This window comes from Mastacembelus armatus, chromosome 1, assembly GCF_900324485.2.
Source record: "Mastacembelus armatus chromosome 1, fMasArm1.2, whole genome shotgun sequence".
Taxonomy (NCBI): domain Eukaryota; kingdom Metazoa; phylum Chordata; class Actinopteri; order Synbranchiformes; family Mastacembelidae; genus Mastacembelus; species Mastacembelus armatus.
In genome coordinates, this window is record NC_046633.1 from 23,714,242 (window position 1) to 23,729,403 (window position 15,162).

Consider the following 15,162-nt stretch of genomic DNA (forward strand, 5'->3'; position numbering starts at 1 on the left):
TATTTGTTTCTAAGTGAAAGTCCATGAAACCAAAAAGCTGCGCTTTCTTTTTGCCTCATAGTCTGATTTTTCAGAAGTTTCCGCTTTGTGCTAGTCTGCTTTTCTTTGGCTGTCACTTCTTCACCCTGACCTGTCTTATTTGGCTCAGCAGAACTAAAATACTTGCGCAAATCCATGTGCCGCTTATTTTTACACACGCACACACATAACGCTCAGCGGTTTTTGAAATTCTCTCCACCTCTATCACACGTTTAAGCTTGCGGGGGAAGTTTTCACTTGTCACTTGAGGATAGGCTAATAACTGACAGGACGATGTCAGAGGAATTGGTGCGCAACTATTCCGTCACTGACCGATCAGTACTGCAGTTCGCGCGATCGCAAAGTGAAAGTAAAAGTAAAAAAAACAAGCACGAATTCAAACGTAATTTCAATACTTCACATATTGACAGTGGCTCCCCGATATCCGAATATTATATAATTACCCAACTATATTTAAGAAAGAATGCAGAAGCATTGAAATATATTTTTGCTCCCCACATGATAGCCCGACGGGCAGGGCTGAGAAAGATTTTGGTAGCCCGACTGGAAGACACAATAGCCCCGGGACGTCGGGCTAGCGAGTTGTGAGCCCTGCACTTTAATCCGTTCAAGAAAGCATAGATCTTGACTTGACTTGGATTAACTGATGATAATTCAGTAAAAAACAAAAAACAAACAGAGGAGCTGCTGTAACTGGCTGCCACCTAACAGGCGCCATTCTAGAATTTCTAAGAGGTATCAATTGATCCTTATTGGTTTATAATGTTATTCTAATTGGGTATTGGGTTGCTTAGTACAATATCACTCGTTCTCAGTCGAACCTGGTTGTTTGCTTTGAGAAATAAAACGCATATCCATCTATGGAAGGACAGATTTCCATTGTAAATGCACTTTCTTGTGTAGTTGCATAGTGTAGCTGTGTAGTTGAATATGTGTAATTTGATCATGAAAAATAATTTCTAGTGTTTTGCTAATTAGCCATGTGGAACAAAGATACCGTCACGTTTTATGTAAACATTAAACTGAAATATATTTTTAATTTAATAATGAGTAAGTGAATATTTCTCAACTCTCCTATGTCTGACGGGACCTGAAGGCCACAGGAATCACGTGTTGTTTGCCTCAGAAGTCAAACATGGCGGATGATAGCGAGTCGCTGGAGTCCAGGCTTAGTAAGTTCATGCTCAAACTGTTTTTCTGTGAGATTTACTCATATCAGAGATAGCTTTTTTGTGCCGTATAACAGTAGGTGTCCGACACCATTTATTTACACATGACATCACTGTATCTGAAAAATATGGTGCTGCTTGCTAATTTGTTGTTGTCAGAAAGTGGCTAACACAGCTGATGGCGCTCCTTAGCCACGTTTGTTTTATTTATGTCAGGCTTTAGTTACAGACAGTATGTTGAATTTCAAAATAGATTATGATGATGATGATGATGATGCAGATATTCTTTAACTCCATACTAGTGGTGACTCCACAGTACAGTACACTTCAGCATTTATTACTGTGGCTGAGATGTAAACATCTCCAGGCATTAACTTATCCAAGTTCAAACAGGACTGGCGACAACAAAGTGGAAAAGTAAAGTGTCTGCAGGCTGTTTAAAGGCGTTTATAACGTGGGATAGACTGAAAACTGTGAATAACAGCTGCTCGGATCGTTTCTAAGCTGCTCTCAATAAGGGTAGATACAGGACTGACTCAAATCATGACTTCTTAATTATTAACAAAATAGACTCAGAGTTTAAATCCCTTTTAGTTGCACAAGGAGTAAAGATAAGATGAGCTTTATTAATCCCAGTAGTGGGGAAATTCACTTTGTTATGACAGAGATGACATAAAGTGCAAAGGCAGAAAACAAGTGTTCATGCAGAAATATCAAAAAGTGCAAATTTAAAGTATTTACCAAAGTTTATAGCTGAAGCAGAAATGTATAATGTGACAAAGTTCAAATTAGCAATATAAGATAAGAAAACCATTATTTGTCTCAATGGAGAAATTGCATTGTTGCAACAGCAAAGTACAAGTACACAGCAGAGTGCCAAAAATAGCAAAGACGTAAGATAAATCATAAATATAATACAGGCTATAGTATATACATATTTACAAAGTAGTGGTGGGAATGATTATCTCGGAATATTGATGCACATTAACTGAGTTTTAGAGAGAGAGATCACTGACTAGGTACAGCCAGGCTGAGCATTTTATACCTCAGTACGACCAAAGTTACATATGAAGAAAGAGAAAACACTTTAAGGGTGAGGGCAGCTTCAATCAAGTGTCAAATTGAGATAAGGCCCAACATGGGTTAAACAGCAATCAAACATCTTAAAGATTAATATAAAACAGAGAACATATTTAAGATAAGACACAGAATTGGGTTAAAAATGGTAAACCGACTTGTCTTTGTTTTCCCCCAGCACACAGATAGCAGCTCAGCAATTCTTATAGGAAAATAGGTCTGGGATTATATGTAAACTAAATAAAACATTTTTCTAACAAGACTGAATGCACAGATCCTTAACTTTCCCTGCCTACCATTGAAACGTCTATTGGCAGGATTTGAAATATGCTCTCACAGCTGCTTTTTCATGAGATTTGTCTTGTTTTTAGACAAAGCCACCAACCCCTCCAACAAACACGAAGACTGGGAGTATATAATGGGATTCTGTGACCAAATCAATAAGGAGCTTGAAGGGTATTGTCATGTTAATTCAATAAACTCCTTGTCTCCCATACGGGATCACACATATCTGATGTTGCTGGTTTGTTTGTTCATTGTGGCAAACAAATTATAAAGCATATTATAACCCACATTCTGTTTTGCTTTTATTATTGAGCTTGTATTGAATTGTCTCTTTTTCTGTCATATTTCTCAGCCCACAAATATCTGTCAGGCTGTTGGCTCACAAGATTCAGTCTCCTCAGGAGTGGGAGGCGATGCAGGCATTAATGGTCAGCGGTATAGTCATTGCATTGTGTTTCTCATTTGATGACGTATGTTTCTAAGATATGTTTCTAAGCTCGTTTTCCTTTTGTAGGTTCTTGAGGCTTGCATGAAAAACTGTGGGCAAAGGTTTCACAGTGAAGTTGGGAAATTTAAGTTTTTAAATGAATTAATTAAAGTGATTTCACCCAAAGTAAGTAACATGTTCAAACCTCGTCTAATGGGAGAGATGATTGTTTGAATTGATTTTTGATATTCTAAATTGTACATCTGTGGTTGTTTTCAGTACTTTGGAGATAAAGTGTCAGAAAAGGTGAAGACAAAAGTGATCGAGATGCTGTATAGCTGGACACTGTCTCTGCCAGATGAAGCAAAGATCTGTGAAGCATATCGGATGCTGAAGTCACAAGGTAAGGCAGCCACTTAAAACTCATGGCTGTTAAATTATGCTGATAAGAGAAAATAACACAATAAAAAAACATGGATACATAAAGATGACATTCTGACACAAACTGTGTTTTAAATTTGATCCTCTCAGGGTCCTAAAACTGTCATTTGCAGAGTACGGTATTGGTCGTCTGTTTTTATTTTAGGTATTGTTTTAGCTGACCCACAAATCCCTTTTGATGTCTCATTAACACCGTCACCTTCTCCACGACCCAAGAATCCTGTGTTTGATGATGAGAAGAAGAGCAAGGTGGGAATTACTGTTTTGTGATTTGATTGTTGTTTGATTTGATTGATTGTTTGAACACTGCGGCGCTCTGACTCCAGACTATTTCATAGGATTAAACATAAGATGTGTTAGTCATGTTTAGTGGTCAGTGTAACCAGGCTGGCTTTTTTCCTCTGTCTTCATGCTGAGCTGACTGTAGCTTTTAATGGACAGATATGAGTGATATCAGTCTTGTTTCATGTGTCTTGGGAAACAAGCAATTTAGCATCTTTTCCAAAATATTGAAACATTGCTTTAATTTACCTGTATGAATGTCCTAAAAAGAAAACACATACATGAACAGTAACAGGATCTCTCTCCTTCTTCTTCCTCTGTCCCCAGAATGACTAACTAAAGATTTTGCAGGTTAATGTGTTTGATGTCACTGAAATTGTTGTTTTTCTTCGCTACCTCATGGATTACAGTCCACCAATACAACATGGATGTTTGTGTTTTCAGCAGTGGATTCATGGATGGAGTTCTGTTTTCCCAGAGCGTGGGGCACAACATGATGACAGACAGATGTTGTTTATGTTATGTTTTTATGTTATGTTTATTTCCCAGACATGTTGTGTATGTGTGCTTGATCTGTGGGAAATGGGCTCGATTGTTTACTCACTGTCTTTGCAGAGATTAGCGGAGCTGCTGAAGAGCAAAAAGTCTGAAGATCTTCAAGAAGCTAATCATCTCATCAAGAACATGGTCAAAGAGGTCTGTCAGTGTCAAAATGAATATCTTCTGATTATTTTTGTCTTTTGATTAAGCATTAAAAAGAAATTGGAAGTCAGTTACTGTACACAGTTGAATGTGTTCTATTGATAAATGCAAGTAAACTTTTTTCCATCTCAGGACGAAGTGAGAACACAGAAAGCTGCAAAGCAAAAAAGCACACTGGAGGCAGTCAGAAACAGTGTCAAAGTCCTTAATGACATGCTTGCTCACTTCAGCCCAGAAGACTCCACAGATGGGGACAAAGAGCTCATTAGGGTTTGTTCTTCATTACATAAGCCTCAAATGACCATTTGAAACATATTTACTTATTCCTTTGACATTAATTGGCCTTTCTGGATACACTGTTCTAAAAGTCCAATCACTATAATATACTGCTGTTTAAACTAACCACGCTGAAAGTAAAAAAAGAGATGAACTCTCAGGAAATTAATCCTTCCAGCCATCACTGACCACTTATCCTGGAATATCCAGGGTCGCAGGGGGCCAATCTTAGCTGACATTTGGCTCAGAGACGGGGTACCTGAAGTAATTTTATGAATTAGATTAAAGATGTAAGCATTCAATTATTTATTTATTTATTTTTCACAGGAGTTGTATGGTGATTGTGACAAGCTTAGGCAAACAGTGTTTCAGCTCGCTACTGAGGCTGAGGATAATGACAGTACTTTGGGTAAGAAATCATGTAATTTGGCCTTATTGATTATGATGTCGTGCTGTACCTGATCACAAGTCGTGATTGGCCTTGCGCTAACTGGAGAGCAACATCCTGAGATAATGTGAAACCAGAATGCTTAATGAGACTCATAAATTTAAAAAAAAAACAAAACCTTTTTGTTGTTGTTTCATCCTCACCTTAATTTAACCTTTTGAAAATGTATTTATCAGGAGATATCCTGCAAGCCAACGATGACCTCTGCCATGCCATTAATTTGTATAGGAAGATTGTGGAAGGACAGACAATCGAAGGAGAAAGTAAAGTGACACAACAAATACGATCGTCAGTCAGACAAGGTAAATTTAATCTAGTCGAACTGGAAATTAGTATGGTAGCAATTTTGCTATTTGGCCTTGTAGCTTTATTTATATATATACTTTCAATTTTCTCAAATGTCATAATATATATGTCATGATTTATTTAAGCATTGATTTTGTGTGTAATACAACTGAAGAATACAAACCGGACACCCATGTGACTCTCATAGGGGAACCATCTGTCTTGGCTGCAGCATTTTGTCATCCCCACCACCTGCTCTTGTCTGCTTTCCAGGAAATGTGAAGCTCAATTTGAACAAGCACTGCATTACCTGCTTGAAAATGAATATTTCTTTGCTTTCATGCAGCTAATGCTTTTGTCCATGTGACAGGCACCGACCACACAAACCAATCAGAGATACTGATTGACCTGGTGGGTCTGGATGTTCAGAACCCCGTTCCATCAGCACAACAACCTCCAGCACCATCTCTGTTTTTTCCCAATGGTCTGCTGAGTGGGTCTGCTGCCATTGACCCTCAGTCTCCAAGCCCGAGTGCACCTTCTGCAGCATGTTCTCTGCTGGACAAAGAGCTGCTATCTTTAGGTGAGGACATCTCAAAATGGAATTTGAGAATATCATGCTTACATACAGGCTGACATTTTTTTGTTTGCACATTTGTGTTCATTTACAGGCCTCAGTGAACCCTTTCCTGTTCCTAGTAAATCCACTGTAACAACACATGCAAACCTGAACAATAATTTGCCGTTTTCTCAGGTACTTTAATTGCTTGTAATTCATTATATGTTCATATGTCAAATATTATTATACTGGCGATAGCAGTGCTTTTATTACAATGTTTTCCAGGATTCCAGTCAGGATTTGGGTCTTTTAGACACTGCTTCAACTTCAGGTCCTACATTTTCTACATCTTTAGTTTTTCCAGAAGGTCCTTGTGCAACAGTAATCCCCGTTACCTCCACTGTGTCCTGGACAACCGCCTCAGCCATGAGCTTCTCTTGCCCTGCCTTCTCCATACCTGCGCTTTCCACAGAATCTCGCTCAGCAAAACCAGTGTTACTCCCACAGCCAGTCAGTTCAGTGCTAACCACCTCAACACCGGCTGTTGTCTCTCGGTCATTCAACATGGCTGTGGCTGCTCCCTCGGCCACCCTTGTCACTCCGCAGCAGGTCTCCACTTCACCTGGAGATTATCAGTCTCCTTCAGCTTCTCTCAGTCACAATTTGCAAGACCTTGCCTTGCTGGATCTGGGCAGTCCTAAGAAGTGAGTAGTACTTGTGTCTTGATGTGAAACTGGGGAGAGAATATGGATCAGCACCAGTTTGTTCATCTGTCACATAATATTCTGGATGCCTGATCACATTAAAATGCATGCCCTTGCTCTGTTCCATTGATTGGTCCAAGTGGGTGTCAAAGTTTAAAGGCACTTCTGCAAACTACAATGCATAGTAGTGTTTTGTTTGTTCTGCCAAATGAAACGTCAGGTCGATCTCAATCACTAGTTATTAAATGGCCAATTGATCTTTCTTAACCCTTGATACAAAGTGATCCTTGGGTAACCCTCCAGCCACTTAATGAGCACTGTTTTGAGCAGCATCAGTAAAACGCATTGAGTCTTCTGAAGACTACCTTTTATAATACTTTAATCTGAATGTGACATATCACTTTAAGGTGGCTGTGCTAAATGTCTTGCTAATGTTGTGATCTTATCACATTGTTTTTGTCAATGTTTATATCTGTCAGAAGTTTAAACATTGCAAGTCCTATTATGTCTTTGCTAAGACACAAACAATGTGAATTACACCTAGTTTGATGGACTTTGGTAGCTTTCTGGTCAAGAGTGATGATGTCCACGCTCCTGCCACCCTGTCTTCCAGGAATGGTGTATTATCCACCACATCCACCTCACTGCTCATAGGTGGGGCGCTAGGAGGTCCCGCACCTTCTCCTGTCCGAAGTCAGGAGGTTGATAACCCTCTGTTACATTCTCTGTCCCCCATCCTCCATGTGAGCCAGGCCAGTCCATATGGGGGACAAGAAGTGTCTTTGGCTAGTGTTTCTGTCCCTTTGGATTCCATCAGGCCAAGTGAGTTCTGTGAAATTCCATAGCCTTGTCTTGTCTGATCGAGATATTTGCTGTCAAATCTTCACATCTGGGAAACTGAGATGTGCAAGTTAGTTATACAATTATCCAATTCACTTTCTGGTGATCAGCTGAGAGATATTTTGACATTACAGCTCTGTAGCAATTCAATTTTGTATTAAGATTATGTAGTTAGTTCAGTTCAGTTCAGTGTGAGAGGAGGAGGACAGTCTAGTTAGGAAATAACAGCGTCCTCCTTATTTAGAACTGACAAGTGGTCGGAAAACTCACCTTTACATATTGCTGCCACTTAATGGCAACAGTGGCAAACTTAAAAAAAAAAGCTGGGTGATATATTCCCCAATTATCCTAACTGTATATGTTTGTTGTGGGCTGAAAATTATTCCATGTTCAAAAGGAAGGGCATATATAAAAAACTTTTTCAGTACAGTCTCAGGTGGGGGCAGTAAGACACCACATGTGTGAAAAGACTGAAATAACACTAGTTGACTCATGGATGATTGCATGCATTGCATTGAGTTTCCAGTCTGCCCCATCAGTCACTGCAGTAGTCATATTCAGATTTTTCCACTTTTGTTTTTTAGGTAAAGTGTGTCCTGTGACAGCATATGACAAAAATGGAGTTCGACTTCTGCTCCATTTTGCCACTGATTGCCCACCAGGCAGACCTGACGTACTGGTGATTGTGGCATCCATGCTGAACACAGCCCCTCAGCCTGTCAGGAGTCTTGTCCTGCAGGCTGCTGTGCCCAAGGTATAAATTGCTGTGCATTTGTCATATCACTGCTATTGCACAGGAAGCTATACACTGTGCATTTTTATTTAAAAATATTCTTTTAGCAAAATGGTGAGCTTATTAAATAAAATCTTTGCCTGAAAATGGTCTGCTTAACATCTATTCTGCCAACTGTCCAGACGATGAAAGTGAAATTACAGCCACCTTCAGGGACTGAGCTGGCTCCGTTTAACCCAGTACTTCCCCCTGCTGCCATCACTCAGGTCATGCTGCTTGCCAATCCTCTCAAGGTGCAGTTCATGGATGTTATTTGATGTTCATATATTTATTAAACAAGTAATCTATTCATTGAGATAGCACCTGCCCGTGTTTGAGGTTATATAGTACAGCACAATATTACCAGTTTTTATAGTCTTGCTTTCCAACCAGTATGCTTTGAGAATTTACTGATCTATGACATTGTCAGTGCTCAACATGTTGTCTGTCTGTGTACCTTTTGCAGGAGAAGGTTCGGATGAGATACAAACTGACATTCACGCTTGGTGAGCAGCCATTCACAGAAGTGGGGGAGGTCCATGAATTTCCACCTGCTGACAGATGGGGAGCTCTATAGCCCTGTATCAGGCTTCAGGATGGCCAGACACTACAAAACAATTTAGGTGGTCACTGCAGCACAGAGGTCCAAAGAACGGGCAGTATCGGAAGTCTTTTAAGGAAAATTTGAAGAATATGAAGGTTAACGGATCCTGAAGGAGTTTTCTTCTGCTTGAGCTGACCCACCTAAAGTAGCCTAAGTCCTGTAGCATACATCGAACTTAAACTTCACTACAGTGCCACAGGTACTTTGTATAGGGCAGTCGCAAATGATGTGAAGTGATTGAAGTGGATAATGGTTATGTGAAAACATACAGATAAATTACTATTAAATTATAATATATGCTTTTATGTTGATGTTCACACCTGTCCATCATTGATGGCAGAGCTGAAAGGAGAATATTTGAACGTTTAGACACCAGGAAGTTTGTAGAGTAATAACAAAGTTAAAAGGGTTTGTGAAACCAAAGGCACATGACCATAGAACCCCAGCCTGTAATTCACATGATTTGTTGCTGACGAATGTGGGCAGGAGCAGACAAGAGCTGCTCTGTTGATAAATAAAAGGCATCACAGATTTGCTCTTTAAGAGTCAGTTATGCTCAGTTAACTTCTTCCATTGTGGCTCACAGTCACAACTGAACAGTCACAGTCACTCTTGTCTGCATTTTCTGTTGACTCAGCTCAGACAATGAAAAAGCTCAGATTTTTTGGTGTTTGAAAGTGTTTATTGTTATAATTGTATTATTTATTTCAGTTTGGGGGGGGGGCTGTCAGATCTGTTACCTTGATTTTTTGATAGGCACTTTCAGTATTGCAGTAAAGCAGGCACAAATCAGTAGCGGCCTAAGTAAAAGGCTTTAATGTTACCAAATATTCAGAAAGACAATTTATAATATGTTATAATACAGTATGTAGTACCAGTGGAGTGAGCTCTGGATAATATTTTCATACAAAATGATGCAAGATGAAACAGCAGTCTTTTTCCCAGAGACATTACCCCTCTTTCCTTGGCTGGTACAACATAACTTATTAGGGAGAAAAGATCAGCTACATACACTAATGGATTTGGTTGAGAAAGTGCATACAACCATGGTAGACATAAGGCTGTATTTCTTTAATGAATGCCTTGTGTATCTTTGCCCTTGTTATTACCAAGTTGTGGAAACCAAGATAAAGGGTATGTTGGTTTCCCTGAGCCACCGGTTAATACTTAGCTTGTGTGGGATTTTCCTATATCCGCATAGAAAAACATATCTTTTTGAGTAAACAGAAAGAATAACAGGTAAATCATTGAACTCACCATGTGTTTATCAAAAACTGTGACTCGTCTTCTGTCTTTTTCAGGGGCTATTAGTGCTGTGTAGATCCTCTACATATTTCTTATATGAATATTTATTTGTCTTAGATGTTAAATGAACATGTCCTTGTATATTTTTGAAAAGCTGCTACTCTGCATGAAAAAAATAAATGGGTTTGTTTGTGTTTACAGATTTACAGATTTTTGCCTTATTTCTCCAGTGTCAGTGCAGTCCCATATTAACGTGGCTGACACCCATGATAAGTGTAAAAATAGTCTTTTACAAATGAAGTTAATGCACTAAAAACAAAACTTACCCAGTAGAGTGATTCTTTTTTATATCATGCGTAAAGCTGCACTGGTATTGCTGATGCATTAAGGGGGAAATAGAAATTTTCCATTTGAAATGTGGAGAAGTATAAAATTATATGTCGTAGCAGCAAAATTACTTAGTGCAGTACTTTTATGAGCGCTCTGCTGAAGTGGCGCAGCTGTGTGCGCCGCGGCTGACGCAAAGTGGCGCGCCGGATAGCGCAGCCGCAGCAGAATCAGCGCAGACAGACACCGCAGGAGCCATGGCAGATGAAAAACCCAAGGTGAGGAGCGTGTGTTGTACGAGGGTTTATTGACAGTGGGTACGTAATTCGTGCGCGGTAATCGTGGAGATGGCACCATGAAAGGCTGGCTGTCAGGTCACTTCGTCAGCGGGCGCGTAAATAAAACCGAATGCTAACAACCTGAGCTAGCGCGTTAGCGGCTAACGGGTGAAGTTAGCATAATAAGCTAACGTGGCTAACTCGAGCAAAAATGAAAGAAATCCTCATTAATGGTCTTTATAAACGTGTTTAGCCAACACATCTTAAACTGTGCTCTCAGTATTAGTGGTACTTTTATGCCGTGGAGTGATATTGATATCCAGGTAGAAAAAACCGAGGAAAAGTGCAACGTTAACTGTACAGACCGCAGTAACGTACAAAACAGCAACGGGCCGCAATAAATAGTGTGAGGAAACCGGTTAACTGCTGACGGTAATCATATGAAATAGAAACCTGCTCATCACCAGCTCGCTCTCAGGACTGTAAATAAAGCTGTGATCTCCATCCTGGCTAGGACGATGGGCATTGTAAGTTGTAGGCCATTGTGAATGGACGTGCTAAATGCTAACGGTGTAGCTGTTCACTAACCATACCGGTCCCCAGGTCTGTGCCCAGCAGGTGCAGCCAGGCACCTATAACCGGCATTGCAACCTGATGCACATACGTTTTCTATTGTCTTCAGTGTAAAGAAGAAATATATATTTATTATTGCTTTTGTCCAAAGTCATAGGGCTTGTTGCATCTGAATTGCTGTCAACCCAATTGGTGTTTTTGAATTTGGGGGCACATGCATTACACTTGCTGGAGGTCACATACTAACAAGGTTCTTGTGTATCATCATTTTTTGTTGAATTAATTTAGTAATTGTTTGTTTTTCCTTCTTCCAGGAGGGAGTGAAGACGGAGAACAATGAGCACATCAACCTGAAGGTGGCAGGGCAGGATGGCTCAGTGGTGCAGTTCAAGATCAAAAGGCACACTCCTCTCAGCAAACTGATGAAAGCTTATTGTGAACGGCAGGTGAGGCTGCTGCACAGTAACAATGCTACTTGAAAGAAATAATTCTTTAAAGTTCAGGTGGTTCTTAAAACTGAGACTTATGTCTTGGAATTTAAATTGATCATCTCTCACTAACAGTCACACAAACTTTTGGTCACCGGAATACCCTGGAGAGTTGATTATCAATATTTTAATCGTAAGATTTCACTGTTTGTCCACACAGGGGCTGTCAATGAGGCAAATACGATTTCGGTTTGACGGACAACCAATCAATGAAACAGACACTCCCTCGCAGGTAATGTTATACCCTTTAACGTGCATATCAGCGCCCTTTCTGTTATCTTGAACTTTTGTTGAATGAGAAAACAAACGCACACCTTACAGTTAGCACTGCCAGTAATCAATCTGATGAATAGTTTACATATTAGTTGACTAATCTAGATGATTCATTTTCCTCCAAGAAAAAAATGGACTATTAATGTGTTTTATTTTGACACTATAATTCAGCCCTAAACAAAATGAAAACATACGATCACATATTAAAATGCAACACTGCAGGTTTAAACTGGTGATGTTCAAGATGTCTGTTTTAAGGAGTTGACTCTGTAAACTTATAAATCAAACGCAGATAACACATAAGGAAACAAAGCATTAATAAAAAAAACAATTATGTTGATGAAAAATATTGATGATGCATTTTTAGCTTCAACGGCGACTAATATTTACAGAATTGCTAACTTAGGCATTGTGCATGACATCCATAATTTTATGCTGTGTTGTCAGTTTCTATGTTACATGCTCTTCCAGTATTTAAAAAAAAAAAAAAGCATATGGTGACACAACAGCATTTGTGAAAGCATAAAATCAAAAAAAGCTTTCTTACATGGAGAACTCTAGCAGTAAATATATGTTTATGTTTACATGTTTAATTATTTGATATTCAATTTACTAAGTATGTAATGTGATGAAAAAAATATAAATGTTACTACAGCCTTATTCTACAGAAATGCTATACAAATGTCAGCAGGTGGATGCTGTTTTAAGGGTCCTAGGATCGTCATATTGCATTTTAGGACACTGTTGATTTAAACATGTTTATCATTATTATAGTGAAACAAGGGTAGGGGAGCTCAGTGCACCGATGGTCCTCGGGCAGTCTAGGCCTATAGCAGCATAACTAAGGGATGGTTCAGGGTTGCCTGAAGCTAGCCCTAACTATATGCTTTGTCAAAGAGGAAGGTTTTAAGTCTAGCCTTAAAAGTATAGAGAGTTTCTGCCTCCTGAACCCAGGCTGGGAGCTGGTTCCATAGGAGAGGAGCTTGATAACTAAAGGCTCTGCCTCCCATTCTGCTTTTGGAAACTCTGGGAACCCCAAGTAGACCTGCACTCTGAGAGCGAAGTGGTCTATTGGGATAATATGGTACTATGAGGTCTTTAAGGTATGAAGGAGCTTGATTATGAAGGGATTTGTATGTGAGAAGAAGGATTTTAAATTCTACTCTATATTTTACAGGGAGCCAGTGAAGAGAAGCCAATATAGGAGAAATATGATCTCTCTTGCTAGTTCCTGTCAGGACTCTGGCTGCGGCATTCTGGATTAATTGGAGGCTTTTTATGGAGATATTGGGACATCCAGATAGTAATGAGTTACAGTAATCTAGTCTTGAGGTAACAAATGCATGGACTGGTTTTTCTGCATCATTTTGAGACAGGATGTTCCTAATTTTGGCAATGTTACGCAGGTCAAAGAATGCAGTTCTAGGGTGAACAGAATCGGTCCTAGCACGGAGCCTTGTGGAACTCCATAACTAACTTTTGTTCGTGTGGAAGGTTCATCATGGACATGAACAAACTGGAATCTGTCCGATAAATAGGATTGGAACCACTTTAACGCTATTCCTCTGATACCAATCACATGCTCCAGTCTCTATAATAAGATGTTGTGGTCAATGGTGTCGAATGCTGCACTAAGGTCTAGGAGGACAAGTATAGAAACAAGTCCATTATCTGAGGCTAAGAGAAGATCGTTGGTAACTTTCAACAGTGCTGTTTCTGTACTATGATGTGCTTTAAATCCTGATTGAAAATCTTCAAATAGTTCATTCCTTTGTAAGTGGTCTGATAGCTGCTTAGCAACAGCTTTTTCTAGGATTTTAGAAATAAATGGCAGGTTGGATATTGGTCTATAATTAGCCAAGACTCCTGGATCAAGACTAGGCTTTTTGAGTAAAGGTTTGATTACTGCAGTCTTAAAGGCCCGTGGTACGTAGCCTGATACTGGAGATAAATTTACCAAGTCCAATAAAGATGAGTTCATTAATGGCAGGTGCCTTTAAGCAGTCTAGTCGGGATGGGGTCTAAGAGACACGTTGATGATTTCGATGAAGCAACTACTGATGTAAATTCAGAGAGATCTATGGGAGAGAAGCAGTCTAAACATAACTGAGGTCCTACAGATGATTCAAGAGCTACTGTAGTAGAAGATTCATTTATTGCAAGTACAGGAAGCAAAAATGTAGTTACTGAGAAGCTCATACAGTAAGTATTGAGATTAGTAGGAACAAATCAAGAGGAAAAAGTAGAACATCATTAACAAGGGCTTTTCCACAGCAGCAGTCATTCTGATACTTAGTGAATAAGGCAATATTTATACATAGGGTATTGCTGAGGTGGTGAAAATTCAGGAAATATGTTTCTCCACTCCCAGATAAATGTAGTAAAGTCACCGAAATAATGCCAATTTCTTTTACACAATCTAACAACCACTCTGAACTCTTTTTCTTACAGTTAGAAATGGAGGATGAAGATACAATTGATGTGTTCCAGCAGCAGACCGGAGGTTCTTCACTTTAAAGACTGTTTCCTACGAACATCCCTACCTCCCCTTTTCGTCCCTTGGCGTTTGTTATGCCCAGTCTTCAAATGCTCATGACCAGTGTTGATATCATCCAGTGGAATACTTTTACAAAATGCTTGAAAGCAGCAGCACAGGTGTTGTAGATAGATTTTATCACACTGTCATTCATGTGTTAACATGTCTGAACCTCGCAGTATAGACAACTTGTAAGCTGCAGCATCTCTAATGTGCTGAAGAAATTAAAAGCTTGTCTTGATAATTTTCTTTTAGAGTGTTGGGAAAATTCCTTGGTCCTTGTTTCTGTTTTTATACTTATGTCATTGAGGTTTTGATTCAGGTGGAATTTTGTTATTGTGGTCAAGTAAGCCTGCGTTTTAAATTCACTGACATCTGTTGCTGTTTTAAAAATGTATTATTGGAATAAATTGATTTTTTTTTTTTTTAATTAAGTACGTCTTTGTCATTTGTGTTAAGGAAACGTAAGTTGTTTATTTCAGTAGAATTAAAAGAATGAGCAGGTAAAATACTAATTCAAACTGTGCATTTG

At 39.2% G+C, this 15,162-nt stretch overlaps 2 protein-coding genes across 3 annotated transcripts; both read left to right on the plus strand.

Moving 5' to 3' along the window:
* The first annotated feature begins 1,160 nt into the window (after window positions 1-1,160).
* Window positions 1,161-10,351, plus strand: gga3a (golgi associated, gamma adaptin ear containing, ARF binding protein 3a). Of its 2 annotated transcripts, XM_026304065.1 has the most exons (17): window positions 1,167-1,211; window positions 2,657-2,741; window positions 2,923-2,998; window positions 3,085-3,183; window positions 3,277-3,400; window positions 3,584-3,687; window positions 4,336-4,416; window positions 4,555-4,692; window positions 5,026-5,107; window positions 5,323-5,448; window positions 5,802-6,014; window positions 6,103-6,185; window positions 6,276-6,694; window positions 7,308-7,516; window positions 8,119-8,288; window positions 8,450-8,560; window positions 8,773-10,351. In XM_026304065.1, exons 1-17 carry the CDS (start codon window positions 1,175-1,177, stop codon window positions 8,881-8,883), a joined length of 2,268 nt encoding a protein of 755 aa, XP_026159850.1. In that variant the 5' UTR covers window positions 1,167-1,174; the 3' UTR covers window positions 8,884-10,351. The 2 variants fall into 2 exon arrangements, with proteins under 2 accessions (XP_026159851.1, XP_026159850.1); XM_026304066.1 differs by lacking the exon at window positions 2,657-2,741 and having other exon boundaries at window positions 1,161-1,211.
* A 291-nt stretch (window positions 10,352-10,642) lies between these two features.
* Window positions 10,643-15,064, plus strand: sumo2a (small ubiquitin like modifier 2a). Its single transcript, XM_026303301.1, has 4 exons — window positions 10,643-10,760; window positions 11,648-11,779; window positions 11,982-12,053; window positions 14,546-15,064. The coding sequence occupies exons 1-4, from the start codon at window positions 10,740-10,742 to the stop codon at window positions 14,609-14,611; spliced, it is 291 nt and encodes a 96-aa protein (XP_026159086.1). The 5' UTR covers window positions 10,643-10,739; the 3' UTR covers window positions 14,612-15,064.
* Window positions 15,065-15,162: the final 98 nt, after the last annotated feature.